At 42.3% G+C, this 23,375-nt stretch overlaps 1 protein-coding gene across 3 annotated transcripts in view; it reads right to left on the minus strand.

Moving 5' to 3' along the window:
• GABRR3 (gamma-aminobutyric acid type A receptor subunit rho3) overlaps window positions 1-2,038 on the minus strand; it is a 35,422-nt gene extending 33,384 nt beyond the window's left edge. For all 3 annotated transcript variants that reach the window (XM_049824341.1, XM_049824338.1, XM_049824340.1), the window contains exon 1: window positions 1,567-2,038. In XM_049824341.1, coding sequence (XP_049680298.1) covers window positions 1,567-1,694 — 128 coding nt within the window. In that variant the 5' untranslated portion in view covers window positions 1,695-2,038. The remainder of the gene's footprint in view (window positions 1-1,566) is intronic.
• Between the last annotated feature and the right edge of the window lie 21,337 nt (window positions 2,039-23,375).

Genomic DNA, 23,375 nt, shown 5'->3' on the forward strand with positions numbered 1-23,375 from the left:
TATGCTGTCTCCTACTACCAGGCTTCTCTCCTGCTTTGTGATTTTTTTATGTCAGTGATGGAGCAACTCCTCTCAGCTATTGCAGAACAGGATAAATGCAAACAATGGTAGCATATGCTTCCCTTTCACCACTGACAAAATTGTATCAGCTGAGTTTAAAATAGACCTTTCTTACCACTACAGCAATAAGAAGATATTTTGTTCTGTTTCCATTTGATTCTTAACTGCTTCCTGAGACTAGCAAAGCACCAAATTAGACCTTATGTTGATATTAGGGCTATTTCTGTTTATTTTGTTTTCTTATTACAAATAATTGTGCACCAGCACTCACTCCAAAACTGTCAGCAAGTTTGAAACAGTCTGCTGAATAGCCATTCTTTTAATGAGCTTTTGGCTTAGACCCAACTTGAACCTATGACCTTGAATTAAAATCCAGACGTACTGAGTGATATAGCATCTCCAGGCACCTCCATTGTGCCACTGGGATATGTTCTGTTGCTTTGCATTGCTTAAATGTGATTTTGTCAAGACATGTAGGGATTCAGAGATATGTCGTTGTTGGATTATCACATAAGAAGCGACACGGAGGATAAACAGCTGTACACCTGCTACAAAGCATGTAACTTGAAAAAAACCAGCTCAAACACATCAGAGGAGTCCATGTATGTTACTTTTCCTCAATGTGTGATATTGTATGAATAAACTATGAGGTCCCCTGCTCATTTTAATAGGGGGTCAAGTACACAGAAAAATGTAACTGTTGTATCCCTTCTACTTCCTTAAATGGAGCTACTTATTACAATTTCTCCTACCTCCCAACAAAGAGAGATTTTGCTTGGATTATCACTGGAAGTCATTGGTCTGTTCACATACTATTAGATTAATCTGGAAACACATTCAGAGACTTCACATGGCAGATGTGAAATTGCATTTGTGGGAAAAAGCACTAACACTTTGCACAGAAACTTACATATAAAAACCTTTGTATCATTACTCATTTTAAACCAGCCACTTGATTGGAAAGACTAAGAACAGAGACAATCTTCAATGTCTAAAAGCATAAGTATATTCCAGAAAGGGAACACATCTTGTCATCGCACACACAAATAAGGAACAATTCACCTCATTTAGTGCCATAAAGATGTCTTCTGTATGCTGATAGTGTAGCTACTCTGCTATTTAGGTAAAGGAAGTCATTTTATAACATTGGCATAGAACTTTGGAAGACATTTCTGCTTCTTTTAATGGGAGTGAGAGGGCAAGAATACTTGGTACATCACAATAGTAGCTTGATATCACACAAGTTAAAAGAGCTGTGTGTGGGTGTGAGCGTGTACATACCTGCTTATATATGAAGCATTCATGAAATCACAATATGAAATGTCTGGTTATGCAAAATTAATTAACAGTTCACCATTTCTGTTTTGGGAACACCCTACTAATACTATGCAAACTACAGATACAGAAACTGTCAAAACGGACAGTGAACAAAAAGGGTGCATTGAAAGGTTGCTGACAGCATGAAGTTTATCAGATGAACATAGGCTGAGAAAGTATATTGCTTACCTGTTATGCTTTCTTAAGAATGAGAATTGTTGCTGATGATGAAGGTGGTGATGCTGACTTTGAGAACTGTGTAGCACTGCTGTTGGCCACAGACAGATGAGGAACAGAAGTTTTATGACCAGGACCATCTCTTCCAAAAGAGAAATGCACCTGATCAGCCAATCCACCTTGCTGACTTACTCTTAGTGTTTTTACTGTTTAGAAACAGCATAGCATACAAAGGATGCACATGAAGCAAGGCATCACTGAAGACAGAAGACAGGGACATCCCAGTTCTGAAGTCCTTGCTGAGTTCCCCTCATATTTTGGCAAATCATAAAAATTCCTTCAGCTCTACATCCCTGCGGTATCTGCTGTCAAACCAGAAGCACTTTGCTTTTAGAAATGTAGTAGATACAGCAATTCATTTGGCCAGGCTGCAGTCTGATCCATTGCTTCCATTCTTTCAGCATAGGCGCATATTTGAATTCTCCATCACCCGCTCAGTAACCTCTTCAACATAGCCTGTGCAGGCAAAGTGATGTCAAACATTTAATCCCCCTTAAATCCCACACAAAACCATACAAAAATCTGCTTTAATGACAAAGGTCTCTAAATTAATCTTGCTTTCTATATATGTGTGTAACTGCTCAAAATAATTTTTTGTACAGATCAAGCTCTTTCATTAACTGACTACATTGTATTGTCTTCCCAACCATTAATATAATTTCTGTTTCTGTGATCTGCAGTAGCAAGCATTTTGTGTGTCGATACAGAACTACTTTTGGACAGCACTATATCATGGAACAAGTCCAAACTAAAAATAAAGTCTTGTTTCAATATTCCCCAATAACATTTGGAAATACCAACAATCTCTTTTTTTCCCCTTTTTTTCTTTTACTAAGCTCTGCAGCTATCTATTTTATTTACCCTAAATTTACAAGGTATGTGCATGTCTAAGATTCAGTATCCTTCCACCGCCCCTAATTTTATCTTTATTTCATTTGGCCTACCCTGCCTGTTCAACAGCAGATTGAATTGCAAAACATTTTGTTAACAAAATGTTGCTTAACCAATAACCTGAGCATGCCTGCCTTTCCTATAAAAGGTGGTAAGATTTCTTGTGGTCTTAAAACTGGGCAATACTGGACACATGTTCTTAGCTGACACAGTCAAATTTATCCTTTTCAAGCCATCAGGAAGTTCAGTAATTATCAAAATCAACAGCACATGTTTATTTTAATTTATCTAGAAAATTAGAGATATGAGATTGAAAGTTAGGGAAATGGAAATACCCAACCCCTATCCAACAGATGTAGAAGTAATTCAGGTCTCCCAGCAGTAGGCTTCTTCCTAAGCAGGACAAACAAACCTAACACTGTGTCTGCTGAGACTGTTAACGCCCAAGCACGTTGCAATAATAATTCTGTAGTGTGGGCATCTGCCTCCTCAGAAGTTCCCTGAGATTCCTAACTAACTTCATCTGATCTAAGAAGTAATTCTCAGATGCAAATGATTTGCAGGAAGAGGTTACAAAAGAACAGCTATTTCCCACTGTTTTTTCCATTTGGAGTTAAACAGCTATCCGGCTGTGACTTAAAAAAAATAAAATAAAAGAATCCTTTCCCAACCAACCATGCTTAAAACTTTAACAGTGTTAGATTGAACTTGGTGGTCTAGAGCAAATGCTTTCAAGCCTATTACTCATCTTATTTTACATTGTTCATAGTTTAATCCTTTCCCGTTCAGCAAACTTATGGAAAATCATTTGTAGCCTGACCCAGGAATAGTCAGATAGTGCTTCCAGCAGTTCTGGTGTATGTATACCCAGGGTGGAGTTTCTGGAGAAGGTAAACACAAACTGTAGTCAATAAGACCTTTAACAGGTTCCATTAATTTGCACTATCATTTGGGTGGAAAAGGGAAAATAAACAATAACTCTAAGGAGTTAATCAAAGTATCAGCAGACCTGATTAAATTACATATAAGAAAATATCTAAGAGCCATTGGATCCTCCTCTTTCCCCACCGAAGCGCAGGCCCAACAGTAGCAAATCATGTTTCTGTCTATTCAGCTATCTGCACATTCATCAGTGTTAACTCATTTCCAACCATTTTCCTCAACTACAAAGCAATAACAACATGTAGAAGACAGTATACACTGTCTTCTCTGCTAATAGTAAGCATCCATATTGTTTCCAGAGACTTTTGGGAAAGCCATATTTTAGACGCTAACATGGTCGTTAGCTGAAACTGCTAGCTGTTATCCTCACTAAGCAGGAAGACATGGAACGGGGAAGGAGAGGATGTTCCAGGTTCTGAGGTTATCCACCAAGAGCTCTGAAGGGGACCTGAGGTTAGATCATGTCATGCTAATGCATAAATATGTTGACTTTGTGTGCTGACCTCAAGGAAGTCAAAAGAGTCCATTAAAAATAAATAAGTAAAAATTGCTTTGTGTATTTGTTTCCCAGCTGGAAAAGGGAGTGCTTAGAACCCCTGCTCCAGGGATATGACAAAGACAAACAAGCTGGCTTTGCAGAATGACAGGCGTGTCCCTGGCCAAGCTGTGCATGGATGTCCCTCCCTCCAGAAGGCACATCAGCCAAGAGGGGAGTCTTTAACATAGAAAGAGGCAATTAGATGTTGTTTTCATTCAGCTATCAGCACCCTGCTGTTTTATTATTCCTGGCTGTAGCAAGAAATTTACCACTAAGCTGTGGTGCTGAAAAGACTGCTCCATGGAGGATTTCCAAAACATGTTCAATGTTCCTGTGACTGCCCCCGCTAAAATCAGCTTCAGTCAAAAAAAAGGGGGCTGGATGCACTGACATATTCCACCACCTTCACGACGTTGATGTCACAACACTAAATATTACCTTGAGTGGCCTTGCCTAAGCACACTGAAAATCTCAGCATTACTCTCTGTCCCTGGCTATGGCGTATTTCCAGAAACTAATTGTCCAGCCCACACATGCAAAGTCTTCAGGGGGAACTGCTGCAGAGTGAAATGGTCAACACTTCCATTAACGGCTGTGTAATATAAGTGAAGGCAACTAGGTGTCACCCACAGCAATAGGGTTTCTTCATACTAGAGTTGTTTTCATTTCTTCTGGGTAAGAGAGCATTACACAGAGCAGATTATAATATCATTATAAATTACCATTAAGAAAACAGGTTAATCTTCTATGCATTTGTCAGTAATAAATTCTAAAAAGATCCATCTTTGCAGAAGAATAAAGACAAGATAATACACTTCTACTGGGTGAGTCATTGATAGTTCCTTGTGTTTAAACACAGAACATTGTCTCTTTGCTATCATTAAAATATTTCTTTAAAATTATCCCTTCTCTGTAGTCCATTTGAAAGGTTGTAATGCTTATCTTTCAAGGACAAACCCAGTGCATGGTAACAGTGGATAAGCTCATTGGAACAGCTTACAAACAACCAAGTAAGCAAAAGAAACAAAGGTAAACGCACCAGGTAGGATCAAAAAATAAGATGCCTTCTTTTAGTGAGCAAAATCAAACACAGTTTCAGGTAATTACAATCTGGATTTACAGGCCCCTCTCCACCACAGATCACAAAGCAAAGCAAATCGACAACAGCTATTATAAAAACAAGAACAGAGAAATGCCAGGGATGAAAAGATGTTTCAGAGGCTGCAATTTTGCAGAAAATCTGAGCACATCTAAAGGCCATTTTAAACATATGGAGCTGAAACACCATAGCACACTAGCACTTAACAACCTGTAAATTAGATGCAGTGAGAAGAGATGCAATGTGGAACAGGGAGCATAGGTTTACCTGGCATGTATTTTTTATTTTCCTATTCAGAGAATGAAACACAAGGAAAAAAACATTCCTAAGAGTCTCCTAAGAGGCACTCGTTTCTGATAAATAACCAGCATATCATAGAAAGCAGATTAATCAGAGCAGTGACTGTGAGAGTGTGAGCGCAATACTGCAGCACAAGAATAGGCAGCATTTTGCTATTCTATGGTAACAGACTCGGTGCGTAGCACTTACCATTTTTATTGTGGCGACTTGCAAAAATACACTAGTCAGAATTAAGGACACTTTGTCCTGGTTATTTATATTAACACAAATGGTGAACCAAGTTTCCAGAATAAGGTATCCATTCACATTTCCTAACAAGATGGAAGCGAGAGGAAAGCAGAGACTAAGCATTGTGATTCCAGTTCGCAGATCTCAGGACAGATGAAGTGCTTTACTTAACAGTTGCAGTAGGACCCAGCTCTTATGGTCCTGCTCTTTATCAAGTCTCTTAGTAGAGGAGGCAAGTGAACATTCATTGCTGTCCCAAATAGTCTGAGGTAACAAACTGGGCACTAAGGACTGCAAAGTACTAAAAGGGAAAAGAATTCAAAAGCCAGCAAAAACCACAGCTCCACTCAAAATCTGTGTAAGATTTTTGCATGGTGCTTACTGAGTTGGACTCTCACCCTGGGGTTTTACAACCAGCTTAAACAGATCTATCAGGCTACTGCTGAAACACTGCCCTCCCCTTCATCCCTGCAGTGCACTAGTACTTGCTACCCTTGCTTCACCATCAGCACCTGTTCAGACAGTTGTTAAAGGAACCGGCAGCAGTGCGGGAAGGAGGACCTGCCCCTTCTCTGTGGTGACACATGGCTAGACTGGCTTAAGCCAGCCTTGAAACTGTACCCTTAATTTCTGCTAGTCAATACAAAAAATAGCAATAATAAGCAATAAGTAAGCACATAATGTTTTTCAGTGAGTGTTTAGTTCTACTGTAAAGAGAAAATCTTGATTGTTTTCCTTTTCCTTTTTATAGGACATAATTTTTTTGCAGCCCAAGTACAAGTTTCCTGTGAAATTATGGTTCTGGACTTACTGTTTCTTATGTTTTCTTAACATCTCACTGTCTGCAGAATTCTCATATCATCAAAGGGAGCATTCCTGACACCAGACAAAGCCTACTACGAACGAAAACGAACATCTATAGATGCACAGTTAGCAGCTACAGTCTGCACATACGTATCACCTGGATCCAGACTGAGCCCAGGAGTTTGGTCTTGGTTCTGATGATGCCCTGTGAAGTCTGCCTCAACTCACAACTGCTTTAGCATGTTGAACTCACAGTCTTGAGCATGTTTTCCTAAGAAATTCTCTGTTCTGACAGCTGCTCCAGCTCCTCCAGCCGGATCTGAAGCTATTTCACTATTCCAACCCCTCAAACATTCACATTAGTAGTAAAGCTAAATCTCAAATTTGTAATCTAAACTCTAAAGCATAATTAGGAAATAAGATGAATTCAGAAGCCACTATGAGAAATACAAAATATTTGGCTTACAGTTGGCTTCATTGGCAACTGAGTGGTCAATATATCTTAAAATCAGTACTCTGAAAACCATACACAGCCATGTCAGCAGGACATGTTGATGAGAGACCAAAATTCTAGAAATTAAATGTAACTTTAGTGGTCTGCCTTTTTCTTCTCATTAGAGAACAATAATTTGTTATGTTTCATTAAGATAAAGTACAGCTCATTAAGAAGTAAAGGACAGCTAAACAATCGCCTGAATATAGCTGTTGTGCTATATGAGGTCTCCTCAGGTGTCCGAGACATCCATTCACAAACAGGGCATGGGACCTGTAGGTTTGCAGCTTTCAAGAGCAGCAGCTGGTGGCCTGGAGAGTTGGCGCTAAAACGGCGTAAGACTGGAGACTAATCCCACTCCTGAAGCTTGTCCAATTTCTTACTATCTTCATCCATTGCCTATTCATCCAAAGTTATATTTTAAAACTGTAGTGGTGGATCCTGACAAGACCATAGTCCACCTACATCAGGCATATTTTCCCATATAAACAGCCTTTTAATATCAGACTTGAACAGTTGAGCCTGTTTGACACAGGGGTCTTTTCTTCTTTTCCTTTAATTTACAAAAGTCAGGCTTCTGTTTGCTCTAGAACAGACTGTGGTAACTGCACACTTTTGTACAATCAGATATTTGGTTTGAAAAAGTGATGTGAACAACAAAGAAAAAACACACACTTCCCTGATTCTTTGCATTCCCTATTTCCAGAGCCTCTAAATCGGGGATTCTTTCTCTTTCATCATTGTCTCAGACAAAACAACCACTGAATTAATTTCATCACTAAATCCCTTTACTTAGCTTCTACACCAGCAATTCTGAAAGTAAAGTAATCAGTTTTACTGCCTCTAGTTAAGGAACAATCTGCATCTTGAGGGTGATCTCCAGAAAAACAAGCAGCCACATTCTTCCTAGATAGATTTACACTGCTCATAAACTCAGTGGCAGAAAACTTTGCCTTTCCAACACCTCATGTTGACCACAGGCACAGGATACAGCTACCCTGCTCCTGCATTTATGTCCATCTCCTCTTAGGAGGCGTTTCTAGAATTTGCTTCTTTATATCTGTAGGATAGATTTCTTTAAAAATCTCTTAGCATGTTTCACAAGCGAGGGAAGATCAAGGGGATGACCCATAAGCCTGAGCAATTCACAGAAAATGAGGGTAAGCACCAGCATCATGTATCCCCAAGAAGTAAGCTAGTTTGCCATATGTATGGCCTGAACACTGTGCTGCAATCCGAAAAGCAATATACACTGCATCAGATTTTTTTTTTTTCCCTTCCTTGGCAGTCTGGCAAATACCGCTGTCTCTCAGCAGTGCTTACCAGTCAGATCCTAACTGCTATCTGAAGTTCTTTTGGCTCATTTGCCTCCACAGACCGAAACAAAACAATTCAGCAACTATGTTTGCTCTTTTTCTGCTGCCACACTGATGTTTATTAAGCATTTTCTACAAAGGAGATATCAGAATGTGCCCGGTTTGTTGTCCAGGAGTCAACAATATCTCCGATGGGAACTAATTTATGAAATCTATTGCATCTCTACAAAACTTATTTTCTGTCACCAATGAACACGAGGAGAAAAAAATTGTTGAATAGTGGGGAAAAAAAATGTGCCTTTCAGCTTTGGCAGTGCAATTTTTTTTTCATCTTACAGTCAAAACAGAGACAGATTTATTGATTAAAGTCTGATCTCTGTTGGTCATAAAACAGCTTCAGAAGCCATCAGGCACAATTCAGTGTAGCTGTTTCCCAGGTTTTTCTTTCCTGTTGATAACTTCCAGAGAAACATATGTTAACATCACAGAGCAGGTTCTCGTTTCAAACTGGGAAGCTGATTTTAACTACCTGAATTGTATTCTTAAGTAAGTATATCCTTAAGTTTTATATACTTGAGACTTAGTAGGGGGTACCCATATTTGGGTCTTCTAAGGTTTTACAACCTCTGATTTCCTAGTGGCTGCCAAAAGAATGTATTTCTAAATCAATAAACATTTGAACAATTCATGTTTCCTATCAATGAATGCAAACCCACCATTTTTTTCTGCATACTTGGATGCCTTGCAAGGTGAATGAGCAAAGGACCAAGACAGACACATAGAGAAACAGAGGGAATAAGCAACATTTTAAATGACACAACTGTTAAAAATAAATAAATTCATGTTGATGTGTTGCAGAAACAATAGTTCCAAGAGGAAGCATCTAAGTGTACAACAAGAATATCTCCCTCGAGAATTTACAAGTAATGCTACTGTTGAGTTTCTTCCATTTCTCTTTCACACACTCTTTTGACACTTGGCTATTAACAAAATCTTGAAGGAGAGAGAAGCTAAGTGATGGACAGCAGCAGTAAAGGTTAGTTTGAAATTTGCTCGATGTGTGAAAATGTTTGTTCCCAGTAGGAACTCTTCCTTCCCATAATGTCAATACAAATTCCGTATATCAAGGCAGACATAACCAGGATGGAAGTGGGAGGAGAAAAAGGTTTATTCTGTCCGCTGAAAACTTCCATTTACTGGCAAGTCAGTCCCCCAGTCACCAGACTCTCAAGCCAGGCTGTCCCACAAGATGACAAGAATGCTGATACTGCTGATCGCACTTTTCTGTGGGGGGAGTCCACCCCGCCTGTCCAAGTATCTCACAGCGTCTATTGAAAGATATGGTGATGCAGGCATTCAGCAGGTCTGTTACCTTTCTGTGACTGACAGGTGAGGCTAATAAGAATGTGCATTAAGTCAAATCCAGTTTCTGAGCCCTCGCCCAAGCTCTTGCTCTTCTGTTCATGATTTCCCTGTTAACGTAAAGATAATGCCATACAAACGTTTGGGCTGCAAGCTATGCCGCATTCCATCTGTAAAAGACACATAAAGTATAGCTAACATCACAAACAAAATGGAGAACCTTCACTGCAAGATCACCCCTGCTGTGATGCCTTCAGTGCAGCAATGTTGATCCGGTAATTGCCTTTAAGAGCAGGAATAGCTATGGAGGATACCGGAATGTGCGTACATGGTTTCCTTGAGAGCATTGTCTGCCTTGTCACAAAAGGAGAGACAGACAGATGCCCACGGACAGAAAGAGCCAGGCATCAGCTTTTCAAAGCCAGGACAGACACAAAGATGTATCTCTTCACAGCTGTATAAGGATGTCCCAAGATCAGTGTAAGTTTCTATAGCACACAGATGATTATTTTGCATGTAATACTATGACAGATATGCACAAGAATGGACATCAGGATAAAGAGTAGTACAGTGACTCACTCACAAACAGGTACATATAAAATGTGGAAGAGGCAACAAGATAGGCACAGAGACAGAGAAAATGACAGAGAGGCAGACAAAAAAAGCTTGCAGAGAAGTCTGCAGCGACAGGTAGTTCCCTTTTCCAGCTCTGCCTCCTCGCCACTGGATGCTGATGTGGGACTCAAGATAGACGAACTCTCCCCTACTCCCCCTTTTATTTTTCAGAGGAAAAACCCAGTGTCGGTCACTATTTCGCAAATGTTTTCCTCATTCTGGAAACATCCTGGCAAAAGCCTGGGTATCTTTCTTTTCTCCCCCCGAAGTGTCCTCAGGCAGTGCTTTCTCTTTCGAGGCCACACGGTAAATGGCCGCAGCACACGGCATCCCGCCGTGGCCGTGACACCACAGGAGCGCGGTGGCCGTTTGAGGGCGTAGGGGCTAACGCCGGGACAGAGACGACGGTTGCGAAGTAACGGTCGCTCCCGGCGAACGGCCGCAAGATGGCAGCGCCAGCCGCGCCCGCGGCGCGCGCCCCTCCTCCGCGCCCAACGGCCGCCGCGGCCCCGCCCCCCCCCCCCCCCCTCCCCCGCAGGTGCGGGTCTCCGGCGCCGCGGCAGCCCGCCACCCCCGCACGGCGACGGCGACGGCAACGGCGGCGGCGGCGGCGACGGCAACGGCAGCGGGCGGCCCCGGGGCTCCGGGCTTGCGGGAGGGGGCCACGGCCCGGCGGCCGCGCAGCCTGCCTTCCTCCCCCGCGGCTGCGGTGGGGAAGGTCGTGAGGGGCGAGAAGCGCCGGGGAGGGAGAGAAAATGGCCTCCGCTGGTGGCAGGCGGAGCAGAGAGAGGGCAGCCTGCTGGAGGGGGAGGGCGGCCCTTCGGCAGACCCGAGGGAGAGGGTCCTCGTCCCCGGAGGACGATGTGAGGCAAAAGCCGTACGAACGCCAGCAGGTGGTCTGAACTGGGAATTTTCAGAAAGTATAAGCTGATGAAAAGAGAAGGGGACAGCACCAGGAAGGAAAAGTGGTTGTGAGGCTAGTCGGCTGTCCCGGTTTGGCCAAGTCCGTGTTCAGCAGTTTGCTTTTCTTCAGCAGACTTCCGCCACAGGTTGTCCAGAGCAGCTTCCCTGACATTCCTTGCAGAGGCTGATTTCCAACCCCTTAGCACAACAATAAAATAGGCTCTGGTGACTTAATTTACTCTTAATTCCTTTAGTAGACCTTGGTATGTTATGTGGTACAAGAGACCGTTAGAAATCATTTCAAATTGAAATAAAAGGAGCAGCTTCATAAAGTATGACAAAAAGCTGTAGGTGAACAGATGGGCTTTAGTCAGAGTGATCGGAAATAAGAACACTAGGAAAAGGTGAAGATGTTCGTTAGTAAGAAATGAGCACACGTCTCCACGAGTAATTTAGTATTGATAATAGCCTAATTACCTTATGTAGATTAAGAGTATTTTAGTTAGTGATAGTACACAAGAGGAGTCTGCTCAGAAGTGGTCTTCCTGGCTACAGAGACCCTGTCTAAAGCACCAGCATCCATAGCAGCCTGCAGCAGGGAGCTTCACAGCATCATTACCCAGCCTGGGGATAAATACCTCCTTGTCTTGAATGTGCCACTGCCACCACCTTTTACTGTCATTCTTTGTGCATTGTTTTGTTCTTTATTTACTTGTGATCGTTTGTGTTGGAGAGCTTAAGTATTTTAATCTATTAACTGCAAGAGGTCCCAATTTCCCTGAATCCTTGTAATTCACATTGGACACAGGGGGCACAGGCCCCAGTCTGGCTGCTGGGTCATGCCATCAGACTCAAACACATCCTCTGTTGTATAAGCTGACCCAGACGAAGTGTCCTACTATTGTATGGCCTCTGCCAGATTACGTAAGGTGACACACCATCTGCACTGACATCTGTGACCCGATGCAGGTGGCTCTGTAGCACATGTAAAGAAGGGGAAGAGGCTCCTTACAGCCCATGTCCTTTTTTCACTTTTAATCTCATCACCTTAGCACAAGGCATTCCTAGAGACTCAGCAATGGCCTTTATCTGTCACCAGTATTAGCAGGAATGTCAAGATATATATGGTGGAAATAAACACTTCAGATTTACTGATGAAGAAATAATTTGGGGGCCAACAGAGTAGGCATTTTGCCCTCAAACTTCAAAAGTTGTCAAGTGCAAAAATTCAGGATGACTTGAAGTGATTTTAAATAGCAGATATGAGATACTCTTTTGCTTGCCTTCTACTTTATCAGTCGTGAGTGATCACATTTAAAAGCTTTTCCAATAACAAGAGTAAACAAAGTTTTGTTTTACAGTGAGTGTGAGTCTGCCAAGTATTACATTACAGCCTGTTCTAGATCCACAGCGTTCAGGAAAACGCCATAGAAAGGAAGGTGATAAACTTGCTAGGTATAGCTGTGGGGGTCAGTCCATAGTGTGTGGACTTGGAGAATATGAAGGGAAAGAAAAAAAATTTATGCTTGGGAAATGCGGAGATATTCTGGCACCCTGCTGGGATGGCAGGAGTATGATTAATACTGTGTGGATGGGGGAATGTATGTGCAAACTCTGGCTGAGACATTTCCAGACGTACGAGCTAACTGAGACTTGACCTTGAGTCCTAGTCAAAAATTTCGTTAGTTTTTAGGGGCACTGGATTTATGCCTCTTTCTGAATAAACACTGAGTTGATTAAAACCTGTAGCAAAGCATTGGGTTTCACAGGCTCAGGGACTCAGCATCTAAGATTTGCTACAGAATCCTCTCCAATATTTCTGAAGTGGATTTTTTACTTTCTGTAACAAAGGAGCTTTGCTCAGCACATGGAGGGGAACATGCAGCTGTTATCAGTGCACACCATTGTGTAACTCACACGGGCTCGATCACTCCTGAAGAGTGTGACGCTCCCTCAGCAGGAGGTATCGCTCAGTCCCAGTGCAGGCAGACTCTCAAACATGCCCAGGCTTCCAGAGTTACAGCCGGCAGCCTCAGTCAACACCCCATTACTCTCAGCCCCATCAACTTCTCACAAACACACCACATCTGATGGATTATTGGGTATGTGGGTGTCTCCCATCAATGGCAATAGTAAGGGATTTTTATTCATAACTGTTTTTAAAAACTCACACTGAAAATACCCGTGATAGCACCCCCATTTGCATCATGTGAGCGTCATCCCACTGCATCAAGAGAGAACTGAACAAGAGGCAAGAAATTCAGAGCTCTAAAATCACAATTTGTGAAATGTCAGGGAAAAATAAACTGATTCTAATTGTTTCACTGAAAAACTATTTCTCTCTTTTCTGCTTTTCACAAGCCGCCTTTTACCTCCTTGCTTTTCAGACTGCAGGTCAAGATGTTCAGCAATAGAGAAAAGGATGGTGTAAAGGATACAGAGTCCAGCATATCACGACTGAATGCAAGAGAGACAGGGTCAATTATTAAACCATCTGCTTTCTGCAGCCCGCAGTGTTTTCAGCATTTTGTAAGGAAAGCTGTTTGAAAAGCTACTTTCTGTTCTGCGGCATTAAATGAACATACCTGCTTTTGTATTCTTTATCATATTTGTAGTTGAAAGCATTCGGCAAACATCCACTGCTCGGTGTCCGTAGAGTTTCTCCCTCTTCTGTGTCAATGCCCTGATCCTGCAGGATCTTCATTCCAACCTGTATAAAACTGGTACAAAAATATGTATTAATACAAATATTACTACTACAGCAAGAGTGAGGTAGGCAGTTATATCACGACTGCTAAATATTTTTCCTCATTAAACACTAGATCAGCAATGCTCTGATATGGAGCCTCATCTACAGGAGGAAAATGTAGGGTTTAGAAAGATTGTATCTAGTCACCTAGAGTCAGCCGGAAAGTGCAGCAATGCAAATGAAAGTAAAAAGCAGTCATGAAGCTTAACACCCATCGGCAATGATTCATGCCTTTGTTTACACTTTGAAAATCCTCTTTGCCTTAAATTTTCTCTTGGGGACAAGTGTTTCCATGTGTTTTTACAAGACAATTTCCCACTTTCATCTTCTCCTGCCCAGAACACAGCTAGTCAGGTAAAGGCTGTAACTCTCAGCAAACCCTCCCAAGCATATAAAAGGATTAGGTAAGGGTGTTATTATTGGCTTTGTCATCACTGAAAATAATGCTTTTTCATTACACTGGAATATCCCTCTTTTTCTAAGATCTTACACAAGACAAAGGGATAATTTCTACCATGATGCAGCTAGGAGAATTCCAATTCAAATGGTAAGTGCAAGTCAGGATGCAACAATAGTCATACTGAAGTAAAAGCTCATCAATCATCTCCAGCATGGCTTACTTAGTGTCAAAACATCTGATTTTTTTTGATGTGAAGACAAAGTAGTTGTTATTCATGTAAAAATTCCAGAGAAAAACAAGGGCTCATCAAAAATCCATTTTACCCTTTCTGGTGGCAGGGTAGACTTTAAAGTGCTCTAAAGAGCCGTCCAGTGTTTTGGCCTCTGCCTTTCATTTCACAACAGATGTAAGATTCCACTTTATCCATTTTACATAACCCAATGGATTGATTAGCAGACAGTAAGGAGAAAGAGAAGAAATGCAAACACACCTCATCTAAATAGCTACATGCATATGCCCAGTACAATCAAATATGACAGGCCCAACACCATTCCTATTTCTTTTCTTTAGTAGTGAATTTTAGAGGTAAACCACAATGGGCTCCCAACATTTATTGGATTAGAAGGCAGCAAGTGATTTTCTTCAGGTCTTCAAAGCCCCTTGACTATAACAAAAAAATCTTAATAAAAATTACTATTTTTAATGTAGGAAAGTTTCTAAAGACTTTAGTCAAGGAGCAGCAGCAGATCAAGATCCTAAGGATGGATATAAAAAAATTACGATCTCCATTCCAAAAAACCATGTAGTATAAGGCAGAGTCTTTAAATGATAGCACAGCCCTTCACCATCATTTGCAGCCACAGGAAATTAAAGAGCTAAAATTGAAGCTGACAGGCAGAGCTAAGCATAGTGCTGCCTGCAGCATGTTATTTCCTCAGTGTCATTGCCTATGGACCCATGAAGCCTGCAGTGCATTCATCTATAGATCTGTTGCTGGCTTACAGACTGACAAGCTAAAGCTACTTTGATGCTGCAGACCCCAAAACACACAGATTTGTGAGCAGACTGCCAGTGAGGCTGGTTACCAGGAGCAGCCTGGCAGCTCAGGCAGAGCTCAGCACAGGCAGAGCAGTGGAAATTAGCTGCCATCGAGCTCCTTGCCACTGCAGCTGGGCTGTCACTGCGTCCTTGCTGCTGTGGCTTCTGGGCCAGCTTTAGCATCTCATGGAAGTGAGACCGCGCAAAAATTGTTGGCCATTCATTAGAATACTCCGAAAAGGGAAACTGATTTCCCTCTTCCTGCGACATCTCCTCTCTGTCATTGTCAAAGAAAACACTTTGCCAGAGCACTTTCCTCCTAATCCACGTCCAACAGCAGCCTGGCTGCAGGGGATGGGCAGGGAGGGGATCATAGCTATCTTGCCTTAACACCCGCTGTGGAGGTAAGCCACGCTGCTGTCACTGCCAGGCAGGGCTTACGTACATCTCCCCAGCATAGAGGACAGTGGTGAATCCAACAGCAGTGAGGGGAAGGGGAAAGAGGAGGCCATCATCAAACGGATGCGCTTCATGTGCTAAACTTAGCTCTTAGCTGAAGTCAACACACTTGCAACATGACTGCCTAAATCTAGCATCTAGAGTAAAATTAATTACATTTCTGCTTACATCCCATTTTATACCTCCAGCAAGATTAAAAAGAGTTACAGAAAGGCACTTTTACATTTATTCAAAAACAGAAAATACAACTTTCGTCAAAAAGAAGAAGCCTTTTCTGGAGACTGAACTGGGCTGATGGAAGACCATATCCTCAGAAGTATCTGATATGAAGGGGTTTCCACCATGAAATGAATTGTTAAATAAATACCCTTCAAAATAACAACAACTTTTAAGTTACTTAGATCTAGGGGTTAAAAAAAAAGAAGAAGAAGAAGAAGAAGAAGGTAAAGTGGTGGTGTTCCTCCAGGGATATTGGTTCAGCTGTGAAGGATGATCAGGAACAAAGTCTCCCAAAAGCTAAACTTCTGATGGTTGTCCTGGAAAAAATGGGCAAGTCTGTTTCATTCAGAATTTTTCCTAAATTTAGTCTGGCCTTAAACCAAGATACAGTTTCTCCACCAACTCCATGAGATTTCCTGCCAGTTAATATTTCACAGCGTACCTAATGAGCATTGAGAAGTCTGGGACACAGGTCCCTGGAATACTTCAGATCCCAGGGTCATGCAAACACCCTAAACAGCCCCTAAACTTCCACTGCAAGTCCTCAGGTCTGGTGGATTTTAAGCAGGTGGAAGCGTGGGTGAAAATTATGGGATGTTTGTACCTTCTCTGTTGGAATCGCACTGATTACAAGTAGCTTTTAATTAGTCATACAGATGCATGTTACATTTCTTTGTAAACCTAGCCCATCTTACCTGATCTTGCAGGTGTGAGTTTCTCTTCTTTTGTCAATGTTGAAACTCATTACATCACACACTGTTTGGAACTGAGAGTACAGTTTTTCTGCATTTCGAGGGAGGTCCACTGCATTGTACAGAAGCTCCATCCTTCTGTGCTCACTTTCCATAAATCAAAACGAAGCAGTTGCATTATACGACTGTTGTGAAATGAGAAAGGCATCAAAAACCTATGTTTGGGAGGAAGAATTGTTGCTATCTCAGCAGACTAAAGGTACAGAGAGTGTGGTCCTGGCTTCTACTGGGGAACCAGAAAGAAGTTTGTCATCCCAAGGTTGAAAACATCAGATGCAATAGGCGGGCAGGTATCTTCCTTATGAACAATACAGACCATACACCAAGAACAGGCTATAGAAAACAGATACAGAACATTGATCTGGAGTTTGAAATCTTAAATAAGTGCACCCAGAAATTCAAGGTCTGAATCGGGAAGATTAAATAAAACAGCCTAAAAAGCTATACTGTGGTCCTGCCTTATTTTTGACTGCATTATTGTTTATTTATTGTTTTCTTTCTTTGTGTTGACATGGTGGTTGCTCAGACCTCATGTTGATACCAGGTATGCACAGTGCTGGAGATTCGGCAGACTCAGCTAGGCAGGGAAAGAGAGTCTTCTGAAGGCAATCACTTCAGGCATGGTTGACTCGGGAGTTGAGGTTGTGCAAAACCCCTGAAATACCGGGTTATTTCAAAGACAACAACTTTGAGTAACTCTCTGATCAACATCACTCACAGCAGGAGGGAGAAAACGCTACATCCTGAATAACCAGTTGTAAAGGGGTTATGTGATTCTCCCCTGACACCCTCATATTTCACATGCCCGTAGTGTCAGATCTTAATTTACCATCTGTCCTGTCAGGGCATTGGCAGAGAGGTACCACTCTTCAGAACAGATTGGAGTACCTAGTTTCAGAGCCTCCCTCCCTTCCTCAGTTTATAAATAGAGATTTAAAAAGGCAATGGTGTAAGCAGGCATTCCCTCCACTGCTCAGAAGGGCCACTTAGAGTCGCTGACACAAATGATGTTCTTTCTAGCCTCCACCTCCAGGACTTTCCCATGACTCCCAGCTGACATTTTCTCCTTGTACTGTAGATCTCAGTTTAGATGGCCCTGAACATTTTCTGCATTTTTAGGAAAACTAGCCTAAAAATAAACTAGCCTTTTAGCACCTGAAATAAAATGGAGAGAAGGAGAGGAGCCATGTGGAGTGGAATTTTGGTGCTGGATTTTGCCTGGATCCTCGTGTCTTTCCCTGTCGGCTGGGGCTGCCCAAGGCCACTGGCTCCAGCAGCATCTTCTCTTCTTCAGAACCTTGGAAGAGTCTCTGGGACGATCGTGTGATAAGAATTGCTGAGATAAAGCTGTCATTAACCTCTTACTTGAATCTCAGCTGTTCTCTCTCATAGTCCCACTGAAGACCATTACTATTTATACAAAAAAAGACCATAATTGTCCCAGCAAGACTCAGAAAATTTTGGATGTTTGGGCAAAATTCAGAGGAGGAAGATGACAGGCACACTCTGCATCTGGAGAGCAGGCAGTCAGAAGTGATGAGCCAACACAACAGAATGGCGGGGCAAGGATCACCAGCTCAAAGGCGAGGTACAACACAATGGAGAAATTGAGTACGTGACTGCCTGGTTCCTGGAATAGTTAGACTGTGGGGGGCTAGGAGAGACAGAATTTGAGAGAGGGAGAAACACCATGCACAAACAGTTGGAACTGGCAGCTATTTTGCACAGACCACTTTTGAGAACATTTTAATTCCCTAGTCTTAAAGAAATTTATTTCCCCTTCTTTCTTCCGTACATCAAGCAGCCCTGCCAGCTCCCATGTGAGCGAGCGTAGGGGGCTATTGCTCATTCTTAGCCATATGTTTCTGTCAGATGTTTATTTGCACAAGTGACAAATCGTTCTGAGCTTTTGAAAAGCTACGGGAGGCATTGCCATTCTCCACTCCTACCTCATTTCTGCAGTCATAGCCTGTGCTGCAGTCAAGGAGCAGGCAGCTGCCAGGCAGGCAGGGAGAAGGAACAAGACCCGCAGGCCAAGCAGATGTGGGCTCTGGAGCAGCACCCTCAAATTGCCAAGGGAAATGCTCTGGAAATAAAGTGACCCCTCAGTAGTTACAGAAGTGCCCGTCACTCTAGAGAGGAAGGTGTTCCTTTCTGGGAAGGAAAAGCTAGTGAGGAAAAGGAGAATGGTGAAACTGAAAGTCTGGCATCTCTGCTACTGCCCCTCTCTGTTGGACTATCAAAGGATTTTTAAAACTATGCAATTAAGACCTTGTATCCTTGTAGTACCATTATCCTTAGCCACAGTGAGGCAAATGAAGCTTAAAGGTAATGCTGCGGTTTTCTCTGTGTCTTTCGTTATTTAAAGAGTAAAGGCCCTATATACTTTTAATGTCCATGTTACTTGCTGGCAAGTGTGGATACCCACAAGACCTTAAAACCAAAGAAATCCTGTGCCAAAAGCAGCAGAAGAAAAGAAGCACTCCTCAGAGAGAAGCTGTTGAAAGGGTCAGCTGTAACAAAGATTTGGAGGATATCACAGAACGAGATGTTCGCTTTGGGTTGTATCCTTGGTACAAGCTCTGATGGTGATAGTGGTTCTTTCTTAAGGCATGCTTAACTTCTGAAACTAATCTTGGTAGCTCTTAATTAATCAGAGACTGGTCCTACCCACCAGCATCACTCTGAAAAGGAGGCAGAGAACATTTGCTTTTCAGTATAGAATTTCTACTCCTGCCAAGGAAAACCACAGGTTTTTGCTTTTCTTTATTGTGAAGAGCAGATGGAGTCTCCAGTATCTTAAGTGAGTTGGGGGTTGGTAGGAAGTGGAATAGATCCCTCTGACGGTCTGGCCATTCCGGTGTCCATACGTTAGAGTATTGCTAGTTATTCTTGAAACCCAGTAAAGCAGTTCTTTTCTAGCAATTTGTGATTTGCTAGGTGTTATTCCCAGCTTTCAGGAGATTCAATTTTTTACAAAGATGTCAGTTGTGCTAAGAGCTTTGTCTCTGCAACACCTCAGGGGAAGGTAATCCATTTTGCACTCTTCTTAAACTGTGCCTTCATTTCCTTTGCTTTTCATGTACTAGCATTCTCTCCATTATTTCTAACTGCTTTATCTTCTTTGGCTACAAGTGCTGTACTTCTCTAATCTTGGAAAAATTGCTCTTCCTCCCACTCTACCTGTCTGACTTTCAGTGAATTAGGTGGTGCCTCCATGACAACAAAATTGATCGTATCTCCTCAAGCTGTCTCCATAGGTCTCAGGCAAGCTGTCTGTTCATGGGACCTTGTCTTCTCTGACAACTCGCTTCCTGGTTTTCCTCCAGTACACTTCAACAGCGACTGCTAAGTTAAAGGAGACATTTTTGGGGCTGTTTCACCTGATTGTTCTGCCACTTCCATGAACATTTCCTTCCCTGGCTGTCAATGATTGCTCTTTTTATCCTGTCTGCTTCACAGACTGCTCCAACTTGACGGATCTCAAGTTTTGCAACTCGCTGTTTGTTTTCCAGCCAGCATCAGTGTTTCCCCTATCTTTTACTTGTTACATTTTCTCACTGGAGCCCTCTCACTCTCTAACTTCACCCAGCAGCTCTGTGCTGCTAACTGCCAAATTCATCTCTCTTTAGCCCGTCTCCACAGCCCTGGATAGCTTTGTACCTCCAGCCATTTGCTTCGCATCTTCTCATCTGTTTCTCCCACAAAACTGGATTAAAATATCCTGACTTTTTACATCCAAGTTGATAACTAAAATGCAAGTGGTAGTTCAGCTATTACACTCCTTCTCCTCAGTTTAAGCAGCTCAACCGAGTTGGGCAACAGATTTCACAACCAAATGTTAGAGACTTATTGCTTATTTTTCTAATTAGGCGTTGAGAAAGATTGCTTCTCATATTTTCCAACATCATTTAAAGCCATTAACTGTTCCACAAAGGAGGTGGGTGTCTGGCTGCAAACCTGCAGTAAGGGTAGAAGAGCGGCCATTCCTAACATTCAGCTCTTGAGCCAAACCAGCACTTTGAGAAGGCTTTAAAATTATTGTTAGTAGTAGTATCATCATCTGGATACTCTTACCTAGTAGGATGTGGAAAAAATGAAGGTGAGCAGACTACCAAAATACCAGCTAATTAGCCTTAGCTTCCTCCAGTATCAACCTGTAGTCTGAAATAATTTGGCTTGGGAGGCCTGTAAAACATCATTAACTGTTTTGTTAACTGCCTTGTCCTAGCAGAGCACTTTTTTGAACCATAGGGAAATGTTTGTCCTTTCAGAAAGAGCTGGTCTGTCGCTGTCTTTCTGCAGACAGCAGGAATCCAGTACTAACGTCAAGTCAGTAGCTCAGGCTAAAATGAGGGACACTTGGGTGGAGTACAAGGAGGACAAAGTCCGCACTGTCCAAATGTAGACTAGAGATCGGTCAGATTTTCTCAGCCCAGAGAAAGTAGGCTCATCTCCTGCAAATTAAGGTTGAAAAAGTCTTTTGATTTAGAGTTAGAAAAGAAGCCAGGGCCAACAAAGTTCTGTCTCCCCACCCCCAATGGAGCAATACATCCTCTAATCCCACAGAAGTTAAAAAAAACCCACAAAACCAATACCAAAAGCAACCAAAACACACCAAAAAAACCCCAAACACTTTACTAGTGATTTTTATAGGTAGCGGGCTGGACTTTTATCTTTGCTTGGGGAACTCTGTGGTTCACGACAGCTGCATTAGGACTATACAGCTGTCAAGCCCCTTTCCAGAGAGCGAGCTGTAACCTCATTTATTCTCAACTTCTGGAGAGCATATTTCTGTTCTAAACATCTTTTGATAACACTGAGAAGCACCTGTTGAATAAGAGGAAAAAAACCCGTGCAGAAAGGCTAGCACAAGGAAACCAGAGACACCCTCGCCAAGAGGAGAGGCAACCACTAGCAGGTCCATGCTGGCATCCTAGCCTGGTTGAGTACTTCTCGCCTCAGGCACCAGCGACTCCTTTCTTCTGAGCGGATTGCAACTCGCTCTAGAATTTCTGTTCGTAATCAGTTTAGCAATATTCTGCCTACTCCATGCACAAGGTAATTTTCATCCATAGCCACACTGCAAATTCCTTGCCATTAGCTGTGCAGCTATCAGCTTCTTAGTGCTCTAAATAGCTCCCGTGCGTCACATTTGAGCAGCTCCCCTGCTCCCAGCTGACATTCCCAGCCCACAGAAATCTGAATATTCCTGCATAGCTCCTCAGTTCAGGAAATCTAGAAATAACATGCTGGTTTAGTCTTCATTTCTCCACAAGTTTTGACTTGTAGATCTTCTGGAGATAGTACAAACAGGAGAAAACCCCTGCGTGTACAACACTCAAATTCAACAATACATGACTGTGCTTTTTAACTGGTTCACAGGCACATTTGTCACCATGAGGCTAAGTCCCCAGGATAGTTGTTGCCTTGCATAAGAGGAGCCTAGCTAATTTGGCCGTAGACTTAGAAAGGTGTCTCTAATTTCGACTAAAAATACATTTGCATTCCTTCTGCCTTATTCTTAACCACACAGCTTCCCTCTCACAGAGGCACAACCCTTGTAAGCTCCTTTCCCCCTTGTCCAGACTTTCTTTACTCACTACTTCTCCTAAACAGCACACAACCCTGTGTGCCTCTTTCCCAGCTCCCACTTTCAAGTCCCATCTTTCTCCCAGGTGAAAGTGATACAGATTTAACCCCTCCCACCCCCCAAACTCTCCAAAACTTACTTGTTTTCTCCTTGTTTAGGCAAAGACAGGAAACATTGCTGAACTTGAAGGTTGTATTATATAAAGTGCATCAGTAGGTAAGATGTTACATTGAAATAAGGTCACAGAAAGACAGTTTTATTCCATTTGCACTAAACTTGACAATTGTTTTGCAATTCTTGTCTAAGACAAGCTCCAGATTCTTTCTCAACAATATTTAATTACATTATTGAATTACGTTAAATACAATGAAGCAAATCTTGTTTATTCCCAAGTTAATCACAAAGTGTTACTTTCACCCAAATTTAATCTGGGCAGAATGTTTTCAGTTTCACCGTCTTAAAAGCTCAGTATTACACAGCATTTGCTATCTGCTTGACAGACGTTATAGTTTAAGGCTGGATTTTTCTCTAGTCATCACACTTTCTCTAGAATTTATTGAGGCTCAAGATTGCAGCAGTCCGTACAATACCAGAGAGTACTTTGGTAAGGTACGGCCCTGCTAGGCAGGAGAGAAGGGGCTGAAGTAGCTGGGTAGGTTTGGCGACTCTGGGTTGCTTTGGAAAAACCCACCACACATTCGCTTCCAGCAGCCCTCGCATTGCATCGTACAGACAACCTCAACTCTTCCCTGCGTGCTGCGCCCAGCAGTCCCCTACAGAAGCGCCCAGTTTTCATCAAATCACATGTAACAAGGGTTCTTCTGTCCATACTGCTCCTCAGACATAAGCACAACATAAATAATTTCTTCTACAAAAATACTCCACAGTCAGCAAACGCCACCATGAAAACACCTTATGCGGGCGCATCCACTTGCCTACAACAAAAGACCTATCCCTGCCACAGCCATAACACTCCAATGGTTGGTGTGAAGTTAAAAATCAAATGTGCAGTGCAATTCTGTTGATGTGTGTTAAAACAGAACTGGGTTCGAAAGCTCCT

The sequence above is a fragment of the Accipiter gentilis genome, chromosome 21 (assembly GCF_929443795.1).
Source record: "Accipiter gentilis chromosome 21, bAccGen1.1, whole genome shotgun sequence".
NCBI lineage: Eukaryota > Metazoa > Chordata > Aves > Accipitriformes > Accipitridae > Astur > Astur gentilis.